The sequence below is a fragment of the Erinaceus europaeus genome, chromosome 2, assembly GCF_950295315.1.
Source record: "Erinaceus europaeus chromosome 2, mEriEur2.1, whole genome shotgun sequence".
Lineage (NCBI taxonomy): Eukaryota > Metazoa > Chordata > Mammalia > Eulipotyphla > Erinaceidae > Erinaceus > Erinaceus europaeus.
In genome coordinates, this window is record NC_080163.1 from 52,402,104 (window position 1) to 52,425,044 (window position 22,941).

The following is a 22,941-nucleotide window of genomic DNA, read 5'->3' on the forward strand; positions in this document are numbered from 1 at the left end:
AGACTAGATGGAAACATCAAAACCTTCTCAGACAAGCAACAGTTGAAGGAAGCAACCATCACCAAGCCTGCCCTGAAAGAAGTTCTGAAAGGTCTCCTATAAACAACCAGACCACCACAAACAGGACATATATCAAAACACTCTAAAACTCTTCAAGAATGGCGTTAAAATATCTTCAATCTTTGATATCAATAAATGGCCTGAATTCACCTATTAAAAGACACAGAGTAGGAAGATGGATCAGAAAACACAACCCAACAATATGTTGTCTACAGGAAACTCACCTAACTCAACAAGACAAACACAGACTTAAAGTGAAAGGATGGAAAACTATCATACAAGCCAATGGCCACAAAAAAGGGCAGGAACAGCTATTCTCATATCTGACATGATAGACTTTAAAATAGATAAGATTAGAAAAGATAGGAATGGACACTACTTAATGCTCAGAGGATCAGTCAATCAAGAGGACTTAACAATTATTAATATCTATGCACCCAATGAGAAGCCATCTAAATACATCAAACTTCTACTGAAAGAGCTACAGCAATATATTAACAGTAACACAATCATAGTAGGGGACTTCAACACCCCACTATCTCAACTTGACAGATCATGCAGGAAGAAAATCAGTAAAGACATAAGGGAGCTAAATGAAGAGATAGATAAACTAGAACTATTGGACATTTTCAGAGTCATTCATCCCAAGAAACTGGAATACACATTTTACTCAAATCCACATGGGTCATTCTCAAGGATAGACCATATGTTAGGCCACAAAGACAGCATCAGCCAATTCAAGAGCACTGAAATCATCCCATGCATCTTCTCAGACCACAGTGGAATTAAACTAACACTTAACAATCAACAAAAGATTAGTAAAAGTCCCAAAATGTGGAAGCTCAACAGTACACTTCTAAACAACTTCTGGGTCAAAGAGGAAATCAAGGAAGAAATCAAAATGTTTCAAGAGTTCAATGAAAATGAAGACACAAGCTATCAAAATATTTGGGACACAGCTAAAGCAGTCCTAAGAGGGAAGTTCATAGCTATAGAAGCACACATTAGGAAACAAGAAAAAGCACAAATAAACAGCCTGATTGCACATCTTAAAGACCTAGAAGAAGAAGAACAAAGGAACCCTAAAGCAACCAGAAGGACAGAAATGACTAAAGTTAGGGCAGAAATAAATAACATTGAGAATAGGAAAACCATACAAAAGATCAACGAAAGTAAATGTTGGTTCTTCAAAAGAGTAAACAAAATCGACAAACCTTTAGCCAGACTCACAAAACAAAAAAGGGAGAAGACCCAAATAAATCGGATAGTAAATGAAAGAGGAGCTATTACCACAGACACCGCAGAAATTCAACATATCATGCAAGGCATCTATGTACAACTATATGCCACCAAGCTAGAGAACCTGGAAGAAATGGACCATTTCCTAGATACCTACCAACTTCCAAAACTAAGTAAAGAGGAAGTGGATAACATGAACAGGCCCATCACAGCTAAGGAAATTGAAACAGTTATCAAAAATCTCCCCAAAAATAAAAGTCCTGGACCAGATGGTTTTACAAATGAATTCTACAAAACCTTCAAAGAAGAACTAATACCTCTATTTTTAAAAGTCTTCCAGAAGATTGAAGACACTGGAATACTCCCTGACAGCTTCTATGAAGCCAACATCACCCTGATACCAACAGCAGACAGGGATACAACCAAAAAAGAAAACTACAGACCAATATCTCTGATGAACATAGATGCAAAAATATTGAACAAAATTCTAGCCAACCGGATATCAAAAAGATTGTTCATTGTATATCAAAAAGATTGTTCATCATGACCAAGTGGGGTTTATCCCAGGCATGCAAGGTTGGTTTAATATACGTAAATCAATCAATGTGATCCACCACATCAACAAAAGCAAGACCAAAAACCACATGGTCATATCAATAGATGCAGAGAAAGCCTTTGACAAAATACAACATCCCTTTATGATCAAAACACTACAAAAAATGGGAATAGATGGAAAATTCCTGAAGATAGTGGAGTCTATATATAGCAAACCTACAGCCAACATCATACTCAATGGTGAAAAACTGGAAGCATTTCCACTCAGATCAGGTACGAGACAGGGCTGCCCACTATCACCATTACTATTCAACATAGTGTTGGAAGTTCTTGCCATAGCAATCAGGCAGGAGCAAGGAATTAAAGGCATACAGATTGGAAGAGAAGAAGTCAAACTCTCCTTATTTGCAGATGACATGATAGTATACATGGAAAAACCTAAGGAATCCAGCAAGAAGCTTTTGGAAATCATCAGGCAATACAGTAAGGTGTCAGGCTACAAAATTAACATTCAAAAGTCAGTGGCATTCCTCTATGCAAACACTAAGTTAGAAGAAATTGAAATCCAAAATCAATTCCTTTTACTATAGCAACAAAAACAATAAAATATCTAGGAGTAAACCTAATCAAAGAAGTGAAAGACTTGTATACTGAAAATTATGAGTCACTACTCAAAGAAATTGAAAAAGACACAAAGAAGTGGAAAGATATTCCATGTTCATGGGTTGGAAGAATTAACATCATCAAAATGAATATATTACCCAAAGCCATCTACAAATTTAATGCTATCCCCATCAAGATCCCAAGCACACTTTTTAGGAGAATAGAACAAATGCTACAAATGTTTATCTGGAACCAGAAAAGACCTAGAATTGCCAAAACAATCTTGAGAAAAAAGAACAGAACCGGAGGCATCACACTCCCAGATCTCAAACTGTATTATAGGGCCATTGTCATCAAAACTGCTTGGTACTGGAACATGAACAGACACACTGACCAGTGGAATAGAATTGAGAGCCCAGAAATGAGGCCCCACACCTATGGACATCTAATCTTTGACAAAGGGGCCCAGACTATTACATGGGGAAAGCAGAGTCTCTTCAACAAATGGTGTTGGAAACACTGGGTTGAAACATGCAGAAGAATGAAACTGAATCACTGTATTTCGCCAAATACAAAAGTAAATTCCAAGTGGATCAAGGACTTGGATGTTAGACCAGAAACTATCAGATACTTAGAGGAAAATATTGGCAGAACTTTTTTCCGCATAAATTTTAAAGACATTTTCAATGAAACGAATCCAATTACAAGGAAGACTAAGGCAAGTATAAACCTATGGGACTACATCAAATTAAAAAGCTTCTGCACAGCAAAAGAAACCACTACCCAAACCAAGAGACCCCTCACAGAATGGGAGAAGATCTTTACATGCCATACATCAGATAAGAGTTTAATAACCAACATATATAAAGAGCTTGCCAGACTCAACAACAAGACAACAAATAACCCCATCCAAAAATGGGGGAAGGACTTGGACAGAATATTCACCACAGAAGAGACCCAAAAGGCCGAGAAACACATGAAAAAATGCTCCAAGTCTCTGATTGTCAGAGAAATGCAAATCAAGACAACAATGAGATATCACTTCACTCCTGTGAGAATGTCATACATCAGAAAAGGTAACAGCAGCAAATGCTGGAGAGGGTATGGGGGTCAAAGGAACCCTCCTGCACTGCTGGTGGCAATGTAAATTGGTCCAACCTCTGTGGAGAACAGTCTGGAGAACTCTCAGAAGGCTAGAAATGGACCTACCCTATGACCCTGCAATTCCCCTCCTGGGGATATATCCTAAGGAACCCAACACATCCATCCAAAAAGATCTGTGTACACATATGTTTTTGGCAGCACAATTTGTAATAGCCAAAACCTGGCAGCAACCCAGTTGTCCAACAACAGATGAGTGGCTGAGCAAGTTGTGGTATATATACACAGTGGAATACTACTCAGCTGTAAAAAATGGTGACTTCACCGTTTTCAGCCGATCTTGGATGGACCTTGAAAAAATCATGTTGAGTGAAATAAGTCAGAAACAGAAGGATGAATATGGGATGATCTCACTCTCAGGCAGAAGTTGAAAAACAAGATCAGAAAAGAAAACACAAGTAGAACCTGAAATGGAATTGGCATATCGCACCAAAGTAAAAGACTCTGGGGTGGGTGGGTGGGTGGGGAGAATACAGGTCCATGAAAGATGATGAATGACATAGTGTGGTTTGTATTGTTAAATGGGAATCTGGGGAATGTTATGCATGTACAAACTATTGTATTTACTGTTGAATGTAAAACATTAATTCCCCAATAAAGAAATAAATTATAAAAAAAAAAAGTCTACCCTAGTCTACTTCTATTCTCCCAAAACACCCTACCAGGGGGCAGTTTATGACATACAGAGTCAATCATCTTCTTCTGAATAGTCTTTTTCACGTCTTGAACCTTCTGTCCTTTAAATTCATCTGCCAGCATTATCTATGAGGATAAGAAATAGAGGAAAAAACACATGTAAAACAATTAACATTTGCTTTGAGATTCATTTGAAATTTTTCCCTTAACAAAATTTAAATTCCACCAACCTATTTCCAGTATGAACTTCACTGTCTTTATAAGCACAGTTATTTTTAAAGAAGTTGGACAACTAGATTTTTTTTTTTTAACCAGAGCACTGCCCAGCTCGGGCTTATGGTGATGCAGGGGACTGAACCTGGGATATTTGCGCCACAAGCATGATTCTGTTTTCATAACCATTAGCAACCTACCTCTGCCCTTAGGCTTGTCTTTTCAACTCCACCTGCTACTGCGAAGCATTTTCTTTTGTTTAGCCATGTAATAAATATGTCTCTTATAGGAAGGTCTAGTGTTTTTTAATTTTTGCCTTTTACTTAGTGGAGAAATTTAATTCTAGGACAGAGGAGTAGTTTGCCCATTATTGTCACAGAGCTAAACCACAATCCCTTCCCAGCTGATGTTCTGACTTAGATCTAATTCCTGCATTTCTTTCAAATAGCTTCTGTCTTAATTTTAAAAAGTACTTTTTCTTCTTTTGACTTTTAATTTCCTAAAATACTAACAGGATTCATGATTATTTAGCTCATCATTAGGAAATTAAACTTCTTGATTATTATGGTGCAATAGTTAAGAACATAAATTCTAGAGCCAAGTTGGCTAGTGTAAATGCCAATGCTGTTGCTGAGTGGATATCTGATTGATATTAGCTGATTTTTTTTTTTTAATTTCTTAGTGCCTCAACTTCCATATCTATGAAATGGAATAAAAATACCCCCATCAGAAAGTTACTTTAAGGAGCCAGGCGGTGGCACATCTGGTTGAGTGCACATGTTATAAGGCACAACAACTGGGTTCAAGCCCCTAGTCCCCACCTACAGGTGGAAAGCTTCACAATTGGTGAAGCAGGGCTGCAGGTGTCTCTGTTTCTCTTCCTCTCTATCATCCTCTCCCCTCTTGATTTCTGGCTGTCTCTATCCAAAAAATAAAGGTAATAAAATTTTTTAAGTTATTGCTCTCATTAAAAAAAGTTACTTTGACATTTAAATAAGTTAGTATGTTAGCATTATATATGAATCTCGTTTTTTATCAACCAATATGGGCAGGCCAGTGAAATAAACATATAGCCAATTCTTAATTATCCAGAGTAATAAAAATAAAGAGCATTCTCATTTATGTCCTTAAATTTTATTACAGGCTGTAGTTACTAACAATTTGGTTAGATTCTTGCTTTCTCTATCTTAGTTTTCTTCCCTGGAAATGGTAACAGGTCATATTAACATATGCATAGTTATGGAAAAAAAGAAAATTCCAGAAGTTTGTGATTAATAAATTGAATTAATATTGTTTATTCCCAAAAAATTGTTTATTCCAGGTTTTTCCCTTTTTTGTTGTATGTGAGTGAAAGACTACAGCACTAAGCTAATGAGCTCACTAATTAAAAGACCAAAAGAAAGGAGCAGGTATTATAAATGCAGTAAACCTGAGTTTACTGTGTAATATGAACTTAAAATTTATCTTTGAAATTCATTCCTTCACATTCATAGAGGACACAAACTGCAATATTTACAAATATATTTTTACACAAAAGTGTAAAAAACAGATGTTTAAAAAGGATATAGGAAACAGAAGATCACCTCATATTAATCTCAGTATACAGCCAAAACTATACTGAAGTCTCTATATTTTTCTGAATCATTAAGATGATTACAGAGTAAATCAAATAAACAATAAAAAATATGACTCACACCATCATAAAACCCTTTTAGATATAACTTTTCCTTTGCTTCTGCAAGCTTCTCTCGGTCATTCTGGCTCTGAATTTTCAACTCATCACAAATGGTTACAGCAGAGAGATTTCCAAAATCTGGGACTTCAATGACTGGCACCTGTAAAGAACATCAACACCCAAACTTATTGACAAGGAATGAGCACAAAAACAGCCATATAGGAATTAGTCCTTTTGCCTCTGCTGTCTATCAGCTTTCATTTTAGTAGTGCCACATATTGGGCAATCACAGAATGGACTAACAATCAGATGTTAATCTGTCTTCCTCCGCTTCACAAGAAAACACATAAATTCTGCACATCAAGCCCCACACTGTCCCTCCCTTATAATATACACATTTTCCCAGCTCACCACCCTGTACTGACACATAATCAACAGAAAACTTAATGTTAAAACTAGAAAAATGATGTAAGCAGACCAAAAAAAAAATGGCAGTGTTTTTGGTTTATAGTAAGTTTTCTAGATTCTTCATCACAGATATTTGAAAGTATAGATTTTTCAATAAATATTTATTTATTTATTCCCTTTCGTTGCTCTTGTTTTTTTATTGTTGTAGTTATTATTATTGTTGTTATTGATGTTGTTGTTGGATAGGACAGAGAGAAATGGAGAGAGGAGAGGAAGACAAAGAGGGGGGGAGAAAGATAGACACCTGCAGACCTGCTTCACCACTTTTGAAGCGACTCCCCTGCAGGTGGGGAGCCAGGGGCTCGAACCGGGATCCTTACACTAGTCCTTGCACTTTGTGCCACCTGCACTTAACCCGCTGTGCTACCATCCGACTCCCAAGATTTTTCTTATATAGGCATCTATATACAGAAACACTCTTAAGTAAGATAGCAAAATCTTGTCTTTAAGAATCCTGGAATTTAAAAAAAAAAATTTTTTTTTTTAAAAAGAAACCTGGAATTTAATGGTCGGGAAATAGTATAGTGATTATGCAAAAGGCTTCCATGTCTGAGGCTTCAAGGTCACACTGTACTACATTAAATCAGAGCTGAGCAGTGTTCTTGTCTGTCTGTCTCTCTACCTCTTTCATTAAAATACACTATTTAGAGAAAAAATGTAAAAGAGCCCTAGAATGTGCCCAAACTAGCAAAAATAAACTTCTTTAAATATGGTGATGCTAACAAGTTAGCTCTTCCAAAACTGCAGGTGCCAAGATAATGTTTACTGTTAGTCTCTTTTGTCTGCACAGCATACATCAAATTAAATTAGCATATCTTCAGCTAACCCCTCTAGTTTTCATACTTCTCCAATCACTTCATTTTGTTACAGGGAAAATATTAGCACTGTCTTTGCTCAAAGAAATGAGGGCCGAGGGTAGATAGCATAATGGTTATGCAAACAGACTCTCATGCCTGAGGCTCCAAAGTCCCAGGTTCAATCCCCCATACCACCATAAGCCAGAGCTGAATAGTGCTCTGGTAAAAATAAATTAATTAATTAATTAATGACTGTGAATATTGTGAACCATCAATGTACTCACCGGCTCAAATGGCAAGACCATGTCATCTCTAATCCCATACTTTGTTCGCAAGGCCTACAAAGAAAATTGCAAGTCAGAACTAATGATATGGTATTGACAGAGGCAACCTCCAGACTTCTGATTATTCTTTTCTCCTCTCCATACAGGTTAATTAATTGTACCAAGTATTTCAAGGAGGGACTTATCCACTTTAAAAATTTAATAATTTAAGTTCTAGAGAATGTCTTTTTTTGTTTTTTAGAGCATATCTTAAAGTAACAAAACTGTACTGTCAAAAGAAATATTTCACAAACACATGGTCACATTTTTCATATTCTTGTTTGCAATGAAAATGTGAATAACAGAAGTCTCTTGCAAAGGATTGTCAAACTGTAATCATATAGAGATTAAAAATTGGAAGGAAAAAAAAGGGGGGGTAACCAGTCAGCGGCATATTGAATTCCCCAGACCTCCAACTATAGGAGGAAAGCTTCAAAAGTCATGAAGCAATGCTACAGGTGTCTCTTTCCTTCTCTATCTCCCATTACCCTCTCAATTCCTCTGTCCTCTCAAGTAATAAATAAATGGTAACTAATAAATAAATAGTTTAAAGGGTAAAAAAAAAAACAAAACCTCACACTAATATATCAACCAAACAAGAAAAGTGGCATCCTGGGGAGTTCTGCAGTGGCCAGAACACAGGACCTGCAAGGAAGTTCAACGTTCAATCCCTGGAGTCACATATTCCAGGGTGATACTCTGGTTCTCTCTTCACTCTCTCTATATATATCTAGCTATTTATCTCTATCTCTCTTTCTCTCTGGTAATAAATAAATCAAAAGAAAGAGCCAACAACTGTTAGTAACCAGTTTGTATTTCAGTAGATGAAAAGATAAACTGTGGAATATCTATACTGCCAAGTATTCAGTAATAGAAAGATATGAGCTATCAAGCTATGATAAAAAAATAAAAAGATGAATCCTATGTCAAAGAAGTCAATCTGATAAGGCTATATATATATATATATATATATACAGTTTGATTCCAACTATGACATTTTGAAAAAGGTAAAACTACAGAGATAAGTAACTGCCAGCAATAGCAGAGAAGAGAGATGAACAGGAAGAAGACAGAGGATTTTAAGGCAGTGAAACTATTCTTCATAACACTATAATGCCAGATTATGTGTCTTCACACATTTTCCAAACCCATGTCGAGGGTGAACCCTTTGGGTGACTGTAATGTGTTACTGTAGGTTCATCATTGATTAAAAAAAAAAAATGCCATTCTGATGAATCAAGCTGATAATGAAATATGTCGGGAATAGTCTTATGCATTGGGGGGGGGGGGTTTAGTGTATATGTAAAACTCCTAGTGTCATTTTACTGTTAACCTAAAGCTGCTTTAAAAAAAAAAAATAGGAGTCAGGCGGTAGAACAGCGGGTTAAGTGCACATGGTGCAAAGCTTAAGGACAGGCATAAGGACCCTGGCTCAAGCCCCCACCTCCCCATCTGCAGGGGAGTCGCTTCACAAGTGGTGAAGCAAATCTATCTTTCTCTCCCCCTCTCTGTCTTCCCTTCCTCTCTCCATTTCTCTCTGTCCTATCCAACAATGATGACAACAATAATAACTACAACAATAAAACAAGGGCAACAAAAGGGAATAAATAAATAAAATTTTTTAAACTTTTAAAAATATATATATTTTTTAAATAGTGATAGAGGGCCAGGTGGTGGCATACTCAGATGAGTGCACACATGACCAAGGGCAAGACCAGAGTTTTGAGTCCCCACTCCCCACCTGAAGGGGGGAAGCTTCAAAAGCAGAGAAGCAGGTCTACAAGTATTTATCCTTCTCTCCTCCTTCTGTTTCCCCCATCCTAATTTCTCTCTGTCCTACCAAATAAAAAAATGGAAATAAAAAAAAAAAAAGGGGTCAACAAGATGGCTCAACTTTGCCATGCACACAACCCCAGTGACTATAGCACTTACAGAAGTGTTGGTGCCATAATGTCTCTCCCTACCTCTCTGTCTAAATCTATCTTAAAAAAAAAAAAAAAAAAAAAAAAAAGGAAAAAGGAAAAAAATAGCCCACAGCAGTGAAGCCCAAGCAATGCAAAAAAAAAAAAAAAAAAAAATTAGCTTTGGGGCCTGGCAGTGACTATGAACAAGGACCCGGTCTCAGGCTGCAGGAAAGAAGCTTTCTAAGTGGTGAAACAAGGCTACAAGTTTCTCTTTCTCTTCCTCGCTGTCTCCCACTTCCCTCTTAATTTCTCTCCATCCTATCAAATAAAAGGAGAGAATGGAAAAAAATTTAAAAGAAAAAATGGCCACTAGGAGCTATGGATTCATTATGTAGGTACAAAGCCCCAACTATAACCTTGGTGGAGGTGGGGACAGGGTTTAGGAAGGTGGTACAGAAAAATCTCAAACTTATAAGCACCAGGTCCCAAACATGATCCCTAATACCTCATATGCCAATGGTGCTATTTTTCCTCATTAACAAATAAGCCTTTGAAAAATAAAAAGATTCTATGAAATACATATAAAATATCACATTAAAAATTCTAATTGGGGATGGGTATGCAAAGAAACTTATGCATGAAGCTCCAAAATTCCAGGTTCAATCCCCTACACCACCATAGGCCAGAGCTGAGCAGTGCTCTGGTAAAAAAAAAAAAAAAAAAAAAATCAAAGAAAAACAATCAAGAAACAGTTAAGATAGAGCAGTTCAATTCATAGCTTTTTAGCCCAACTCCATAGTTAGTTCAGCAATATATAACTAATGTGTCAATAAAGAGAAAATAAGAACATGAAGCTCAGATACTCACTGGCTTTTTCTTCAAATCTCTGAGGGCAGCAAGATCATCAGGGGAGTCTGAAGGAACACTTGTGACCACACCAGTGCCTTGTAAAAGAAAGCGTGGAGTGGATCAGTACAGCCCCAATGTGCTAGACACTGGAGAATTCTTAGAAATAAAGAAATTCTTTACCTTTATCCTCCTTAATGGTAAGCATTGGCAGAACATAGATGACCTTATAAGATGTTAAAGGTGCAGAGAGTGATGTACCAAGAATTTCCTATGCAAGAAAAAGATCAGTGAAAAAAGGTGGAGAGACTTACTTTAACCATTAAAATTAAAAACAATGTTAATATTTTAAGCCCCAAGCAGGCAGTAATAAAAAATATATTAACTAAAAAGATAAATAAAATAGGAATTATGTCAAACCTACTAGACTGAAAATAATTGTAAAAAGATACTATCACCAAAGCTGATAAAGTTGTGAGAGTAGTACACATTGCTAAGACATTGTATTCTTAGAAGAAAAGCACAGGCATTCATAGGGAGATCCACACAAATGTTCACACCATCTAATCCTAGAAATTTTCCTCAATGGCAAATAAACTTTTCCTTTTGAGAAAGCTGTCCAATGCTATGCTAATTACACTAATAAAACCGGAAACAACTAATCCTGTAAATCACAGAAAAGGTACTTATTATGATTATCAGCAAGATAGAATACTGTATATAGATTTTAATCCCCACCTGCAGGGGGGGCACTTCATGAGGTGGGAAGTAGGTCTGTAGGTATCTTTCTCTCCCATTCTCTATCTCCCCAACCTCTCTCAAATTCTCTTTGCCCTATCTATTAAAAATCGGGGGGGGGGCCACGGGGAGCAGTGGATTCATAGTGCTAGCACCAAGCTCCAACAATCTAGGTAGCAAAAAAAAAAAAAAAGAAGTTGGGCTGGGTGATGGCTCACTTGGTGAGCACAAATTACAGTGCACAAGGACCGGGGTTCAAAACCTGCAGGAAGAAAGCTTTGCGAATGGTGAAGCAGTGCTACAGGTGTCTCTGTCCCTCTCTATCACACCCATCCGTCTTGATTTCTGGCTGTCTCTATCCAATAAATAAGTAAAGATAATTAAAATAAATTTTGACATTCATATTTTTAAAGAGCTAAAATATAATTATAAAAAATAAGAACAAGGGAATCGGGCAGTAGTGCAGTGGGTTAAGCACGTGCAGCTCAAAGCACAAGGACCAGCATAAGGACCCCGGCTCAAACCCCTGACTTCCCACCTGCAGGGGGGTCGCTTCACAGGTGGTGAAGCAGGCCTGTAGGTGTCTTTCTCTCTCCCTCTCTCTTTCCCTCCTCTCTCCATTTCTCTCTGTTCTATCCAACAACAATAACAACAATAAAAAGAGCAACAAAAAGGAAATAAATAAATATTAAAAAAAAAAAAAAGAAGAAGAAGAAGAACAAGAGAAACTGAGAACTGAGAGAGAGTTCACCCTTTGGGCTTTATCAGTGTGGAAGGCTCTAGCAGCATTCATGTGCCAGTATCACAAGAGAGCACCATGACTGGGAGAAGCTACACAGTGGTATGGTGTTTTCCCCCCTTTCTGTTTCTCTTTTTTTCTCTTAAATAATGTTTTTTAAGATTCTATTTATTTATTTATTCATGAGAAAGATAGGAGAGAGAAAGAACCAGACATCATTCTGATATATGTGCTGCCGGGGATTGAACTCAGGGCTTCATGCTTGAGAGTCTAATGATTTATCCACTGTGCCACCTCCCAGACCACTTAAATAACTTTTTTTTAAATAATATATTTATTTACCCTTTTGTTGCCCTTGTTGTTTCTTATTGTTGTTGTAGTTATTATAGATGCCATCATTGTTAGATAGGACAGAGAGAAATGGAAAGAGGAGGGGAAGACCAAGAGGGGGAGAGAAAAGATAGACACCTGCAGACCTGCTTCACCGCCTGTGAAGCGACTTCCCTGCAGGTGGGGAGCCAGGGGCTCGAACTGGGATCCTTATGCTGGTCCTTGGGCTTTGTGCCATGTGTGCTTAACCTGCTGTGCTACCACCCGACTACCTAAATAACTTTTTTTTAAGTCCAGACTGAGTTAATGTTAACCAAGACTTACTTTCAGAAAGACAGGTATAGTTCCATACCAGGAACACAGGCAATTATATTAAAAAAGTAATAAAATATCTAATTAAGTTATTAAATTTCTTGGGAAGGACTGTCTGTTTTCAACCAAGGGCTAACTAAACTGAAACATAAGAGTTGAAAATCTAGTGACTAGGTTAGAAAAGAACAATTACTCCTTTATATGACATATATAAATCTCACAAATAGAATGTTGAGCAAAAGAACCCAGACACAAGACATTGTGTGACTGTATAATCCCATTAGGTAAAGGCCAACAGGGAGCTGGGCGGTAGCATAGCAGGTTAAGCATAAATGGCACAAAGCGCAAGGTAAAGGCCAATAGCAGCAACTCATTTTTAGTGACTGAAATCAGAACAGAGGTTCCCTTTGCAAGAAAGGGTTCAGTACTGAATGCAAAACAGACATGGAAAAGCCTCCCAAGGTGCTGAAGTTGAGCTTTATCTTGAGGTCCGGGCAGTGGTGCTGTGGATAAAGTGTTGGATTCTCAAGCCTGAGGTTCTGAGTTCAATCCCCAGCAGCACATGTACCAGAGTGATGTTTGGTTCTTTCTTTCTCTCTTTCTCTCTTCCTCTCCCTCTCCCTCTCTCCTTCCATCTTCATATATAAATAAGATGTTTAAAATTAAGTTGTTCTATGTCTTGATTTAGGTGGTATTTGCATGAGTGTATATGCATATGAAAATGCACCAAAATATGATATCATGATTTATACATTTGACTTCATGTACAGCTCAATTAAAAATTATTTTTGTTTTATGGACTGAGAAGACAGCTCAATGGCTATGTAAAAAGCCTTTCATGCCTGAAGCACAAAAGGTGCCAGGTTCAATCCCCCAGCATAGCACTGCTCTGGTGGTTAAAAAAAAAAAAAAAAGGTAAGATAAGTTTGTTTTTTCTATTTCTTTTTCTCAAACTTCATTCAACCATTTTCCTCCTCTAAATGTATACCCTAAAATATAAAGTCAGGGGGGAGTCAGGCGGTAGCGCAGCGGGTTAAGTGCAGGTGGCGCAAAGTGCAAGGACCAGAGTAAGGATACTGGTTTGAGCCCCAGGATCCCCAACTGCAGGGGAGTCCCTTCACAGGCGGTGAAGCAGGTCTGCAGGTGTTTTATCTTTCTCTCCCCCTCTCTGTCTTCCCCTTCTCTTTCCATTTCTCTCTGTCCTATCCAACACCAACAACCACAATAATAACTACAACAACAAAACAACAAGGAAAACAAAAGGAATAAATACATATATAGTCAGCTTACCTCTCCCATTAGTTCCTTAACAACAGGCACCACTCCATTGTCTTTGGTAAAGCCCTGGTATGACATGTTCCTGGCAGCTCTTTGTGTACAGACAAATATGTCACCATTCGCTGTCTCAAACCCTATGTACTTCATGTCAGGGCGGACCCAACAGTTTGTTTGTCCAAACATGGTCTCAGGTCTAAGAGTAGCAGCAACCAAGAAGACATTTTTTCCTTTCAGGCCACTAAGAAAAAAAAAAATGTATTTATGTAAAAGAACATTGTGGAGTCTATTATTCACTGGTACAGAAAAAGTGAAGCAATTAACTCATAGGCAAGCCTACCTTAATTTGGACGGGTATGGCTCAAGTATTTTCAACTTGACTAAAGTATATTCCTGAGGTCCAACACCCTGAAAAAAATTGAGAGGAAAAAAAAAAAAAACACCTCAGATCAAAACTACTAATTATGTAAAAGGTCTGAATCAAATGTCTAAGAGGATTCTTGCATACTCAAGAGTTCTTTATTTATTTACTTACTTATGGATAGAGACAGAGGAAAACTGAGAGGAGAGGGGGAGGCAGAAGGGAAGAGAGAAAGACATTTGCAGTACAGCTTCACTGTTTGTGAAGCTTTCTTCCTGCAGGTAGGGAACAGGGGCTTGAACTCTGGTTCTTACACATACTAACATGTGTACGCAACCAAGTACACCACCACCTGGTCCCTACCAGGATCCTTTTTCCAATGAAGAGACTGCCATGTCCACATGGAAGTCTAATGTGTAAGGAGTGACCTGGGTGACTACTCCCCCACCCCATAAGCAGAGAACTGGTAAAGGGAAAACAGATTTCACTAAGGAGCTAATGGTATAATTTGATATAAACTCTTGGAAGACAGCAGACCAAAATAAAAGAAAAAAAAAAAAAGACTTAGAGGGGCAGGGGCAGATAGCATAATGGTTATGCAAAGAGACTAGCATGACTGAGACTCCAAAGTCCCAAATTCAATCCCACCATAAGCCAGTGATTAGAGCAACCAAGGAGTTTAAAGATATAATGAACACATGGTCCAGGAGGTAGCGCAGTGGATAAAGCACTGGACTCTCAAGCATGAGGTCCTGAGTTCGATCCCCAGCAGCACATGTACCAGAGTGATGTCTGGTTCTTTCTTCCTATCCCTCTCACTGATAAATAAAATAAAATAAAGAAATTTAGTGGGAGTGGTCCGGGAGGTGGTGCAGTAGATAAAGCACTGGATTCTCAAGCATTAGGTCCTGAGTTCAACTCCCGGCAGCACATGTACCAGAGTGATATCTGGTTCTTTCTCTGTCTCTTCCTATCTTCCTCGTGAATAAAAAAATTCTTAAAAAAAAAAAAAGAAAGAAAGAGAGAATTGGGCAACAGCGCAGCAGGTAAAGCACACATGGCGCAAAGCACAAGGACCAGCATATGGATCCCAGTTCAAGCCCCCGGCTCCCTACCTGCAGGGCAGTCACTTCACTTCACAGGCAGTGAAGCAGGTCTGCAGGTGTCTATCTTTCTCTCCCCTTGTCTTCCCCTCCTCTCTCAATTTCTCTCTGTCATATACAACAATGACGATGGCATCAATAACAAAAAACAAGGGCAACAAAAGGAAAAATAAATACATTTAAAAAAAGAAAGAAAAGAAACTTAGTGGCAGAACACATTTATAAAAAAAAAAAAAAAAAAGATATAATGAACACCAATCCTACAGAATGATAATTACAGACATACACAGGACCACAGGACCACCAGTCAGATGACGTGTATTCTAAACTAGCTTGGGTCCTTACTAATGATTTGGCCCAAGAGTCACAAACTACCTGAGCCTTTGTTTTCTCATTTATAAAATAGCTCTGTTCTATCTTCATACAGGACTGTCCTTAGAACACATAAGAAAATAGGGAAGAAAAATGTCTAGAGTCGAACTCCCAACAATTAAGTCTTGAGTTTGATCCCCAACATCACAAGTCAGGGTAATGTTCAGGTTTTCTCTCTCTCTCTCTCCTCTATAAATAAATAAGTAAACAAACAAACAAAAAAACCTTAGCTGCCTGGGAAGTGGCACAGTGGCTAAGGTGTGAGACACTCAAAGCAGTAGGTTCTAAACTTGGTCCCTGGCATCACAATTGCTAGAGTGATACTCTGGTTCTCTCTCATAAGTAAATAAATAAGCAAGCAAACAAAAACCTTAATAATAAACTACATTAAAAAATCATTAAGAAATTTAAACATCTATCTACCAGGCAAGTTACAGTCTAACAGGTTAATTTTGAAGAGCAATGGCTAGACTACAGATGTTTTCAAATACAGTAGCAAAGGACAATGCACACAGAAAGGCTTTTAAGATCCTGGTATCAGGGTCAGGTAGTGCTATAGCCAGTCAAGTAAATATGTTACCATGTTTGCGGATTCTGGGCCTCAACCTGAGAGAAGACTCATGAACAGTGGAATAGTGGAATGCTGCAGATGTTTCACTTTCTCTCTCACTCTCTCCCCCCGCCCCTCTACTTCTCTTTGTCTAAGAAAGAAAGAAGAGAAAAAGAGAGAGAGAGAAAGGAAGAGAGGAAGGGAGAAGGGAAGGAGAGGAAGGGAAAGACAGAAAGACATGGTGGCACACCTGGTGTTGAGCACACACATTACAGTAAAGCATCTAAGTTCAAGCTTCCAGTCCCCACTTATAGGGGGCAGCAGTGCTGCAGGTGTCTGTTTCTTGACTTTTCTATCTCCCACTCCCCTCTTAATTTCTCTCTGCCTCTATCCAAAAAAGTAAAGGAAGGGAGAGAGGAAGGGAAGGAAGAGGAAAGAATAGAAGGGAGAGGAAGGGAAAAGTAGGGGGGAAATAAGAGACGAGGAGAATTGTAGGGAGGAGGGGAGGGGGAATTGTAGAGTTTGGGTATAGGGATGTAGGGAAAAGGAGATAAAGGGGAAGGAAGGGGAAGGCAGGTGAAAGGAATACTGGTAGTATTGGATTCATCCTTCAGGCACCAAGCCCCAGAATAACCCTGGTGACCAAAAAGTAAAATCCTCTTATCATTTTAGACACCTGTATGCCAAGGTTTTAGGCAAAATATGTATCCTTGTTCTACTTAAGTATCATAACGAAGAATGTTACTAATGTGCCCACCAGGAGTATAGAGTGAAGTGATGCCGGGCATAGCTAGAAGTACTTGGGAAATGTTGGAGCCTAGTGCCTCCACATTAGAGGAAGTTTGCGTACTATAGTCACTCTTTTCTTTCTCTATCTCTTTCTATCTGGGGAAAAAAAAATAAGTCATCCCAGGACAGTGAAGGCTGGACAAGAAACAGGGGGGGAAAAAAGTACTCTGGAAATAAGTAAGAACATTATTAAAGTTGGCATAAACACACTGACTGCTTCAGTCAGCCACATATATTACTTTCCCACTTAGTACTTTAGAGAAGGCAGTGCCTCTCAAGTATTGGCATACACATGAATCATAATGAGGGCTTGTTAGAGGACAGATTGCTGAATCCCATCACTAAGCTTCAGATTCAGCAGTTTGGGGGTGTAGCTCAGGAATATGCTTTTTTATCACAAGCTGATGCAGGTAGCCTAGTACTAACTAGCCTACACTTGGAGGAGAGAGGTCCTAGATAAGACACAGGCACATTCTGCCTGCTTCTTTCATGTTACCAGAGAGTAACTTAACTATATACATGAGTACTGGAATAACAAATTTTAATTAAGTTTTCTTTTATACTGTGTATTTTTTTTCCTTTTATCAGTTGCAGATATGTACAAAAATTGAGAGGGAAGGGGAGATAAGAGAGGGAGAGAGAAAAGAGACACCTGCAGCTTCACTGCTCATGAAGCTTCCTCCATATAGGTGGGGGCCCAAGCTTTGAACCAGGGTCCTTGGGCATATTAGCATGTGTATTGTACCAGATATGCCACCACTTAGACCTGTGGAATAAGGTTATTTTTAGACTTCTGAAACTATTTCTGAAACTTTACGGCCATATTAAGAACTACCATCATAGCTACTCTGTATCACAAATAATTACCTCGCCAGTTTGTCTGTCGTGATCCATACAAGGCTGCCCATCTTTTGGAGAATAAATGGTATACCTAAAAAGTAAATCATAAATGACAAATAATAAAATATACAGATTTTACTGACATATTTGCTAGTGTTGCTCCTAATAAAATGGCATTGACTCTTTGCAAATACTTTTTTCCTTTAATTAATCTTATTTATTTACTTTAGATAGAAACAGAAGTTAAGAGAGGAAAGGGAGATAAGAGAGGAGAAAGATATCTACAGTACTATTTCACTGCTCCTAAATCTTCCCCCATGCAGGTAGAGAATGCAGACTTGAACCCAGGTCCTTACACACTGTAATGTGCACTCAAGCAGATGTACCACCGGCCTGACATATACAAATATCATACACTGTTTATATCATATCATGTATATATATGATACAGAGAGAGAGAGATCAGAGCACTGCTCAGCTCTGGCTTATGGTGGTGCTGGGGATTGAACATGGGACCTTGGGGAGCCTCAGGCAAGTCTCTTGCATAGCCATTATGTTTTCTCCCCAGCCATATATATATTTCTAATTAAAACATCTAAGCAAATGTCTATGCCTATAATTTATGCTTTAATAGGTCATTCTATTGGGTTTTTTGTTTGTCATTATCAGGACTTTACTGTCACTGCTCTGGGTCAACTTTTTTTTTTTTTAATTTTACAATTTTACACAAGAACACTGCTCAGTTCTGACTTATGGTGGGGCTGGGGATTGAACCTGGGACCTCAGAGCCTCACGCTTGAAAGATTTTGCGTAACTATTATGCTGTCTCCCCAGCCTGGTCTACTTCTTTTCCCAACAGAGAAGCAGAGATAAAGAAAGAGAAAAATACCACAGTACTAAAACCTTCCCCACTGTACCAGCATAGTTATGTAATGAAAACTTTCTGCCCTCATTAAAGACAAAACTACTAAAAAATCTGCACTGAACGTGGCTTTGTGATATGGAGCAAAAGATCATGAAATAAATTCATTCATGAAACACAAGCTTCAAAAATGAAATTAATCCATTTAATAAATTACATCAATGAATACCCTAACAAATTAATACATACAATTAGTCAGTATAATCAAGAAAAATAATTTCTCAAAAAAATTAAATGCAAGTAAATTGGGGGTCAGGCGGTAGCACAGCGGGTTAAGCACACGTGGCGCAAAGCGCAAGGACCGGAGTAAGGATCCCGGTTCGAGCCCCGGGTTCCCCACCTGCAGGGAAGTTGCTTCACAGGCAGTGAAGCAGGTCTGCAGGTGTCTATCTTTCTCTCGCCCTCTCTGTCTTCCCCTCTTCTCTCCGTTTCTCTCTGTCCTATCCAACAACGAACAACATCAACAACAATGATAACCACAAGGCTACAACAACAGGAGCAAAAAAATGGGAAAAAAATGGCCTCCAAGAGCAGTGGATTCATGGTGCAGGCACTGAGTCCCAGCAATAACCCTGGAAGCAAAAAAAAGAAAAAAAGAGGGCAGGGGTAGATAGCATAATGGTTATGCAAAGAGACTCATGCCTGAGGCTCCAAAGTCCCAGGTTCAATCCCCTGCACCACCATAAACCAGAGCTGATCAGTGCTCTGGTAAAAAAAAAGAAAGTTAACTGCCCCTATTCTCCCTGGTTTTGTCAGACACTAAACATCTATAAAAATTAAGGTAATGCCCCCCCCCATTTCTCTCTTTCCTTTCAAATCAAACCAAAGAAAAAAGAAATATGAAGGGGGAAAAAAGACACTGGCAAGACAAGAAAGGTGAAAAAAACGGCACAAAAGAAAACAAGAGGAAAAAATATAAAAAGAGAAAAGGTAGTGGTCCGGGAGGTGGCGCAGTGGTTAAAGCATTGGACTCTCAGGCATGAGGTCCTGAGTTTGATCACTGGCAGCACATATACCAGAGTGATGTCTGCTTCTTTCTCTCTCTCCCTCCTCCTATCTTTCTCATAAATAAATAAAATCTTTAAAAAAAAAGAAAAGAAAAGAAAGGAAGAAAAAAGAGAGAGAGAGAAAGGTTAATCAGGAAGTGTAGGCTATGGGCACTAAATCACAGTGTAGAAATAACATGATTTTTGCCTTGTTATACTGACTCACCGCTTCCCAAATTTGATTTTGTTTCTTTCTCTTAATGTTAAAAACTGCCACCTAACAAATGAATCATAGTAAGGATTAACATCAGTGGTAATAAAGGAACGACGCCAGTCAACCTATAGAAAAAGAAAGGAAAAGGCAATTTTTGAGAACTGAGTAATCTTAATGAACAAGAATTTCCATGTAGCAATTATTTACCTGTCTTTTTATTTTCCGGCTACTTGCATTTATCAAATACTAAAAGAAAAAATGTTCAAGCTCTGCCAATTAAACACACACATAATACATCATAAAGTATTACCTGGTGCTTAATGTATGTTTTTAAGACACATATTGAAAGGCAAAGAGATAGCTTACCTGGAAGAACATATATCTTGCTGTGTGTGAGTTCTAAGTCCCTATACAACATGGGAGCACCACAAACAGCACCAAGTGAGTTCCATGGACAGTAGGGGGTGTTGTGGTCTCATTTTCTGTCTCTTCCTCTCTCAGAAAAATAAAGACTAAAATACCAGACCAGGGAGTTATCACAGCGGTATCAGCAGTATCACACATACACAAGATCTTGTATTCATTCTTCAATTCCATGTTAAAAGACAAACTTAAAGGGGGCCAGGTAGTGGCACACCCAGTTACTATGTGCAAGGACTGGGGTTTGAGTCGCAACTCCCCACCTGGAGGGGAGAACCTTCATGAGCAATGAAGCAAGTCTGCAGGTATTTCTGTCTGCCTCTCTCTCTCTCCCTTTCTCTATCTCTGTCTCCCTCTCCTTTCTCAATTCTGTTCTATCCTATATAATTTAAAAAAAAAAAAAGAGCAATGTCTACCAGGAACAGTAGAGCTACAGTGTAGCACTGAACACCAGCAATAGCCCTGGTAGCAATAAAAATAAAATACATAAATACATGTTTAAAAATAAAATTAAAAGGTGCTGGGTGGTGCTCACCTGGTTGAGCATGCATGCTACAATGTGCAAAAACCTGGGTTCAAGCCCCCACCTGCATAGGGAAAGCTTTGTGAGTGGTGAAGCAGTGCTTCAAGTGTCTGTTTCTCTACCTCACCCTCCCTCTTGATTTTTGGCTGTCTCTAACCAATAAATACATAAAGATTGGTGGTCTGGGAGATGGTGCCGTGAATAAAGCATTGGACTCTCAAACATGAGGTCCCAAGTTCAACCCCTAACAGCACATGTACCAGAGTGGTGTCTGGTTCTTCCTCTCCCCTCCCATCTTTCTCATTAATAAATAAATTAAATCTTTAAAAAATAAAGATTAAAATTTTTTAAATAAAATTAAGTTAAAAATAAATTAACAAAATAAAAAACTCATTTAATGTACTGAAACACAAAGCAAGTGGAAAGATGGTTTAGCAAGAAGAGTATATATATCCCTTGCATGTCTGAGGCCCATGTTCAAACACAAGCTCCACATGTGATGTTGCAGTGCTCTAGTCTCTCTCTCTCTAGCTCATTAAACAAATCTAAATCACAAAAACAAAAAAAACATAGGAAATGTAAGAAATACTGAAATAATTCTCTTATGTAGTCCTAAGTATTCAAGTTAACCTTTGGGGTTGGAAAGATAGCATAAAGGTTATGCAAATAAGACTTTTACGCCTGAGATACCAACGGTCCCAGGACCACCATAAGTCACAGCTGAGCTGTGTTCTGGTAAAAGTAAATTAATTAAATTAATTAATTTGTCAAGGTTAACCTTTGGCTTTGCCATATTCTTTGAACAGAATTTCTTTTTTTTTAAATATTTATTTTATTTATTCCCTTTTGTTGCCCTTGTTGTTTTTATTGTTGTAGCTATTATTGTTGTTATTGATGTCGTCATTGTTGGACAGGACAGAGAGAAATGGAGAGAGGAGAAGAAGACAGAGAGGGGAAGAGAAAGAGAGACTCCTGCAGACCTGCTTCACCACTTGTGAAGCGACTCCCCTGCAGGTGGGGAGCCAGGGCTCAAACTGGGTTCTTTACACTGATCTTTGTGCTTTGCGCCACCTGCGCTTAACTCGCTGCACTATAGCCTGACTCCCTGAACAGAATTTTTCTTTGCACTAATTGTTAATATATCAACATATGCTCTAATACAACAAATATTATGTTTCCCTGATCACAAAGCAGTTCAAAATCTAATCTGGCAATAAGAGTACCAATTCATAGATGGAATACATTACCCTATTAGAGGTGGTCCAACTCTCATTTGATCATATGTTTATGTAGAGAAAGAGATGCATCCTTTACATTTGCTTAAAATATTGAGATCATAGGTATACCTTCAAGCCCATTCTTTTCAGATCCTGGATAGCCAGTGGTGGGAAATAGTCAAGCCAATGTTCTGCTTCAGAAAACTTGGCAATCTCTTCATCAGACAGACCAAGGGATTTCATAATGCCCCACTGGTATTTAGATGATCCAGACTTAGCAACAGCTTTACTCTGAAAATAACCAGTAAAAAACAAACCATATGTGACCTGGTAGATAGCTGAGAAGACAGAGCTAAGAACTTGCATACGTGAGGACCTGGCTTTTATCATTTGAACTGCATGTGCTAAAGCAGAGTAGAATATGGTGTGTGCACACACATGTACACATCTCATAAAATGAAATTTTAAATTATTTTTAAAAGGTCCATAAGAGTGGTCCAGGAGGTGGTGCAGTTAATAATGCATTGGATTCTCAACCATGAGGTCCCAAGTTCAATCCCCAGCAGTATATGTACCAGAGTGATGTCTGGTTCTTTCTCTCTCTCCTCTCTCTCCTATCTTTCTCTTGAATAAATAAATTCTTTTTTAAAAAGGGGGGGGGGGTTTCAGGCAGCAGTGCGGTGGGCTAAGCGCACATAGCACAAAGCGCAAGGACTGGCCTAAGAATCCCAGTTCGAACCCCTGCTCCCTACCTGCAGGGGAGTCACTTC

General features: G+C 38.5%; 1 protein-coding gene across 1 annotated transcript in view; it reads right to left on the reverse strand.

The window, feature by feature from the left end:
* Nucleotides 1-22,941, reverse strand: part of LARS1 (leucyl-tRNA synthetase 1) — an 88,665-nt gene that overhangs the window by 50,304 nt on the left and 15,420 nt on the right. The window contains exons 6-15 of the mRNA XM_007533962.3: nucleotides 22,301-22,462; nucleotides 20,024-20,136; nucleotides 17,917-17,980; nucleotides 14,215-14,282; nucleotides 13,890-14,115; nucleotides 10,664-10,751; nucleotides 10,502-10,578; nucleotides 7,692-7,745; nucleotides 6,162-6,302; nucleotides 4,303-4,380 (exon numbers count right to left, since the gene is read on the reverse strand). Of these exons, the coding sequence (XP_007534024.1) occupies nucleotides 4,303-4,380; nucleotides 6,162-6,302; nucleotides 7,692-7,745; nucleotides 10,502-10,578; nucleotides 10,664-10,751; nucleotides 13,890-14,115; nucleotides 14,215-14,282; nucleotides 17,917-17,980; nucleotides 20,024-20,136; nucleotides 22,301-22,462 (1,071 nt within the window). The remainder of the gene's footprint in view (nucleotides 1-4,302; nucleotides 4,381-6,161; nucleotides 6,303-7,691; nucleotides 7,746-10,501; nucleotides 10,579-10,663; nucleotides 10,752-13,889; nucleotides 14,116-14,214; nucleotides 14,283-17,916; nucleotides 17,981-20,023; nucleotides 20,137-22,300; nucleotides 22,463-22,941) is intronic.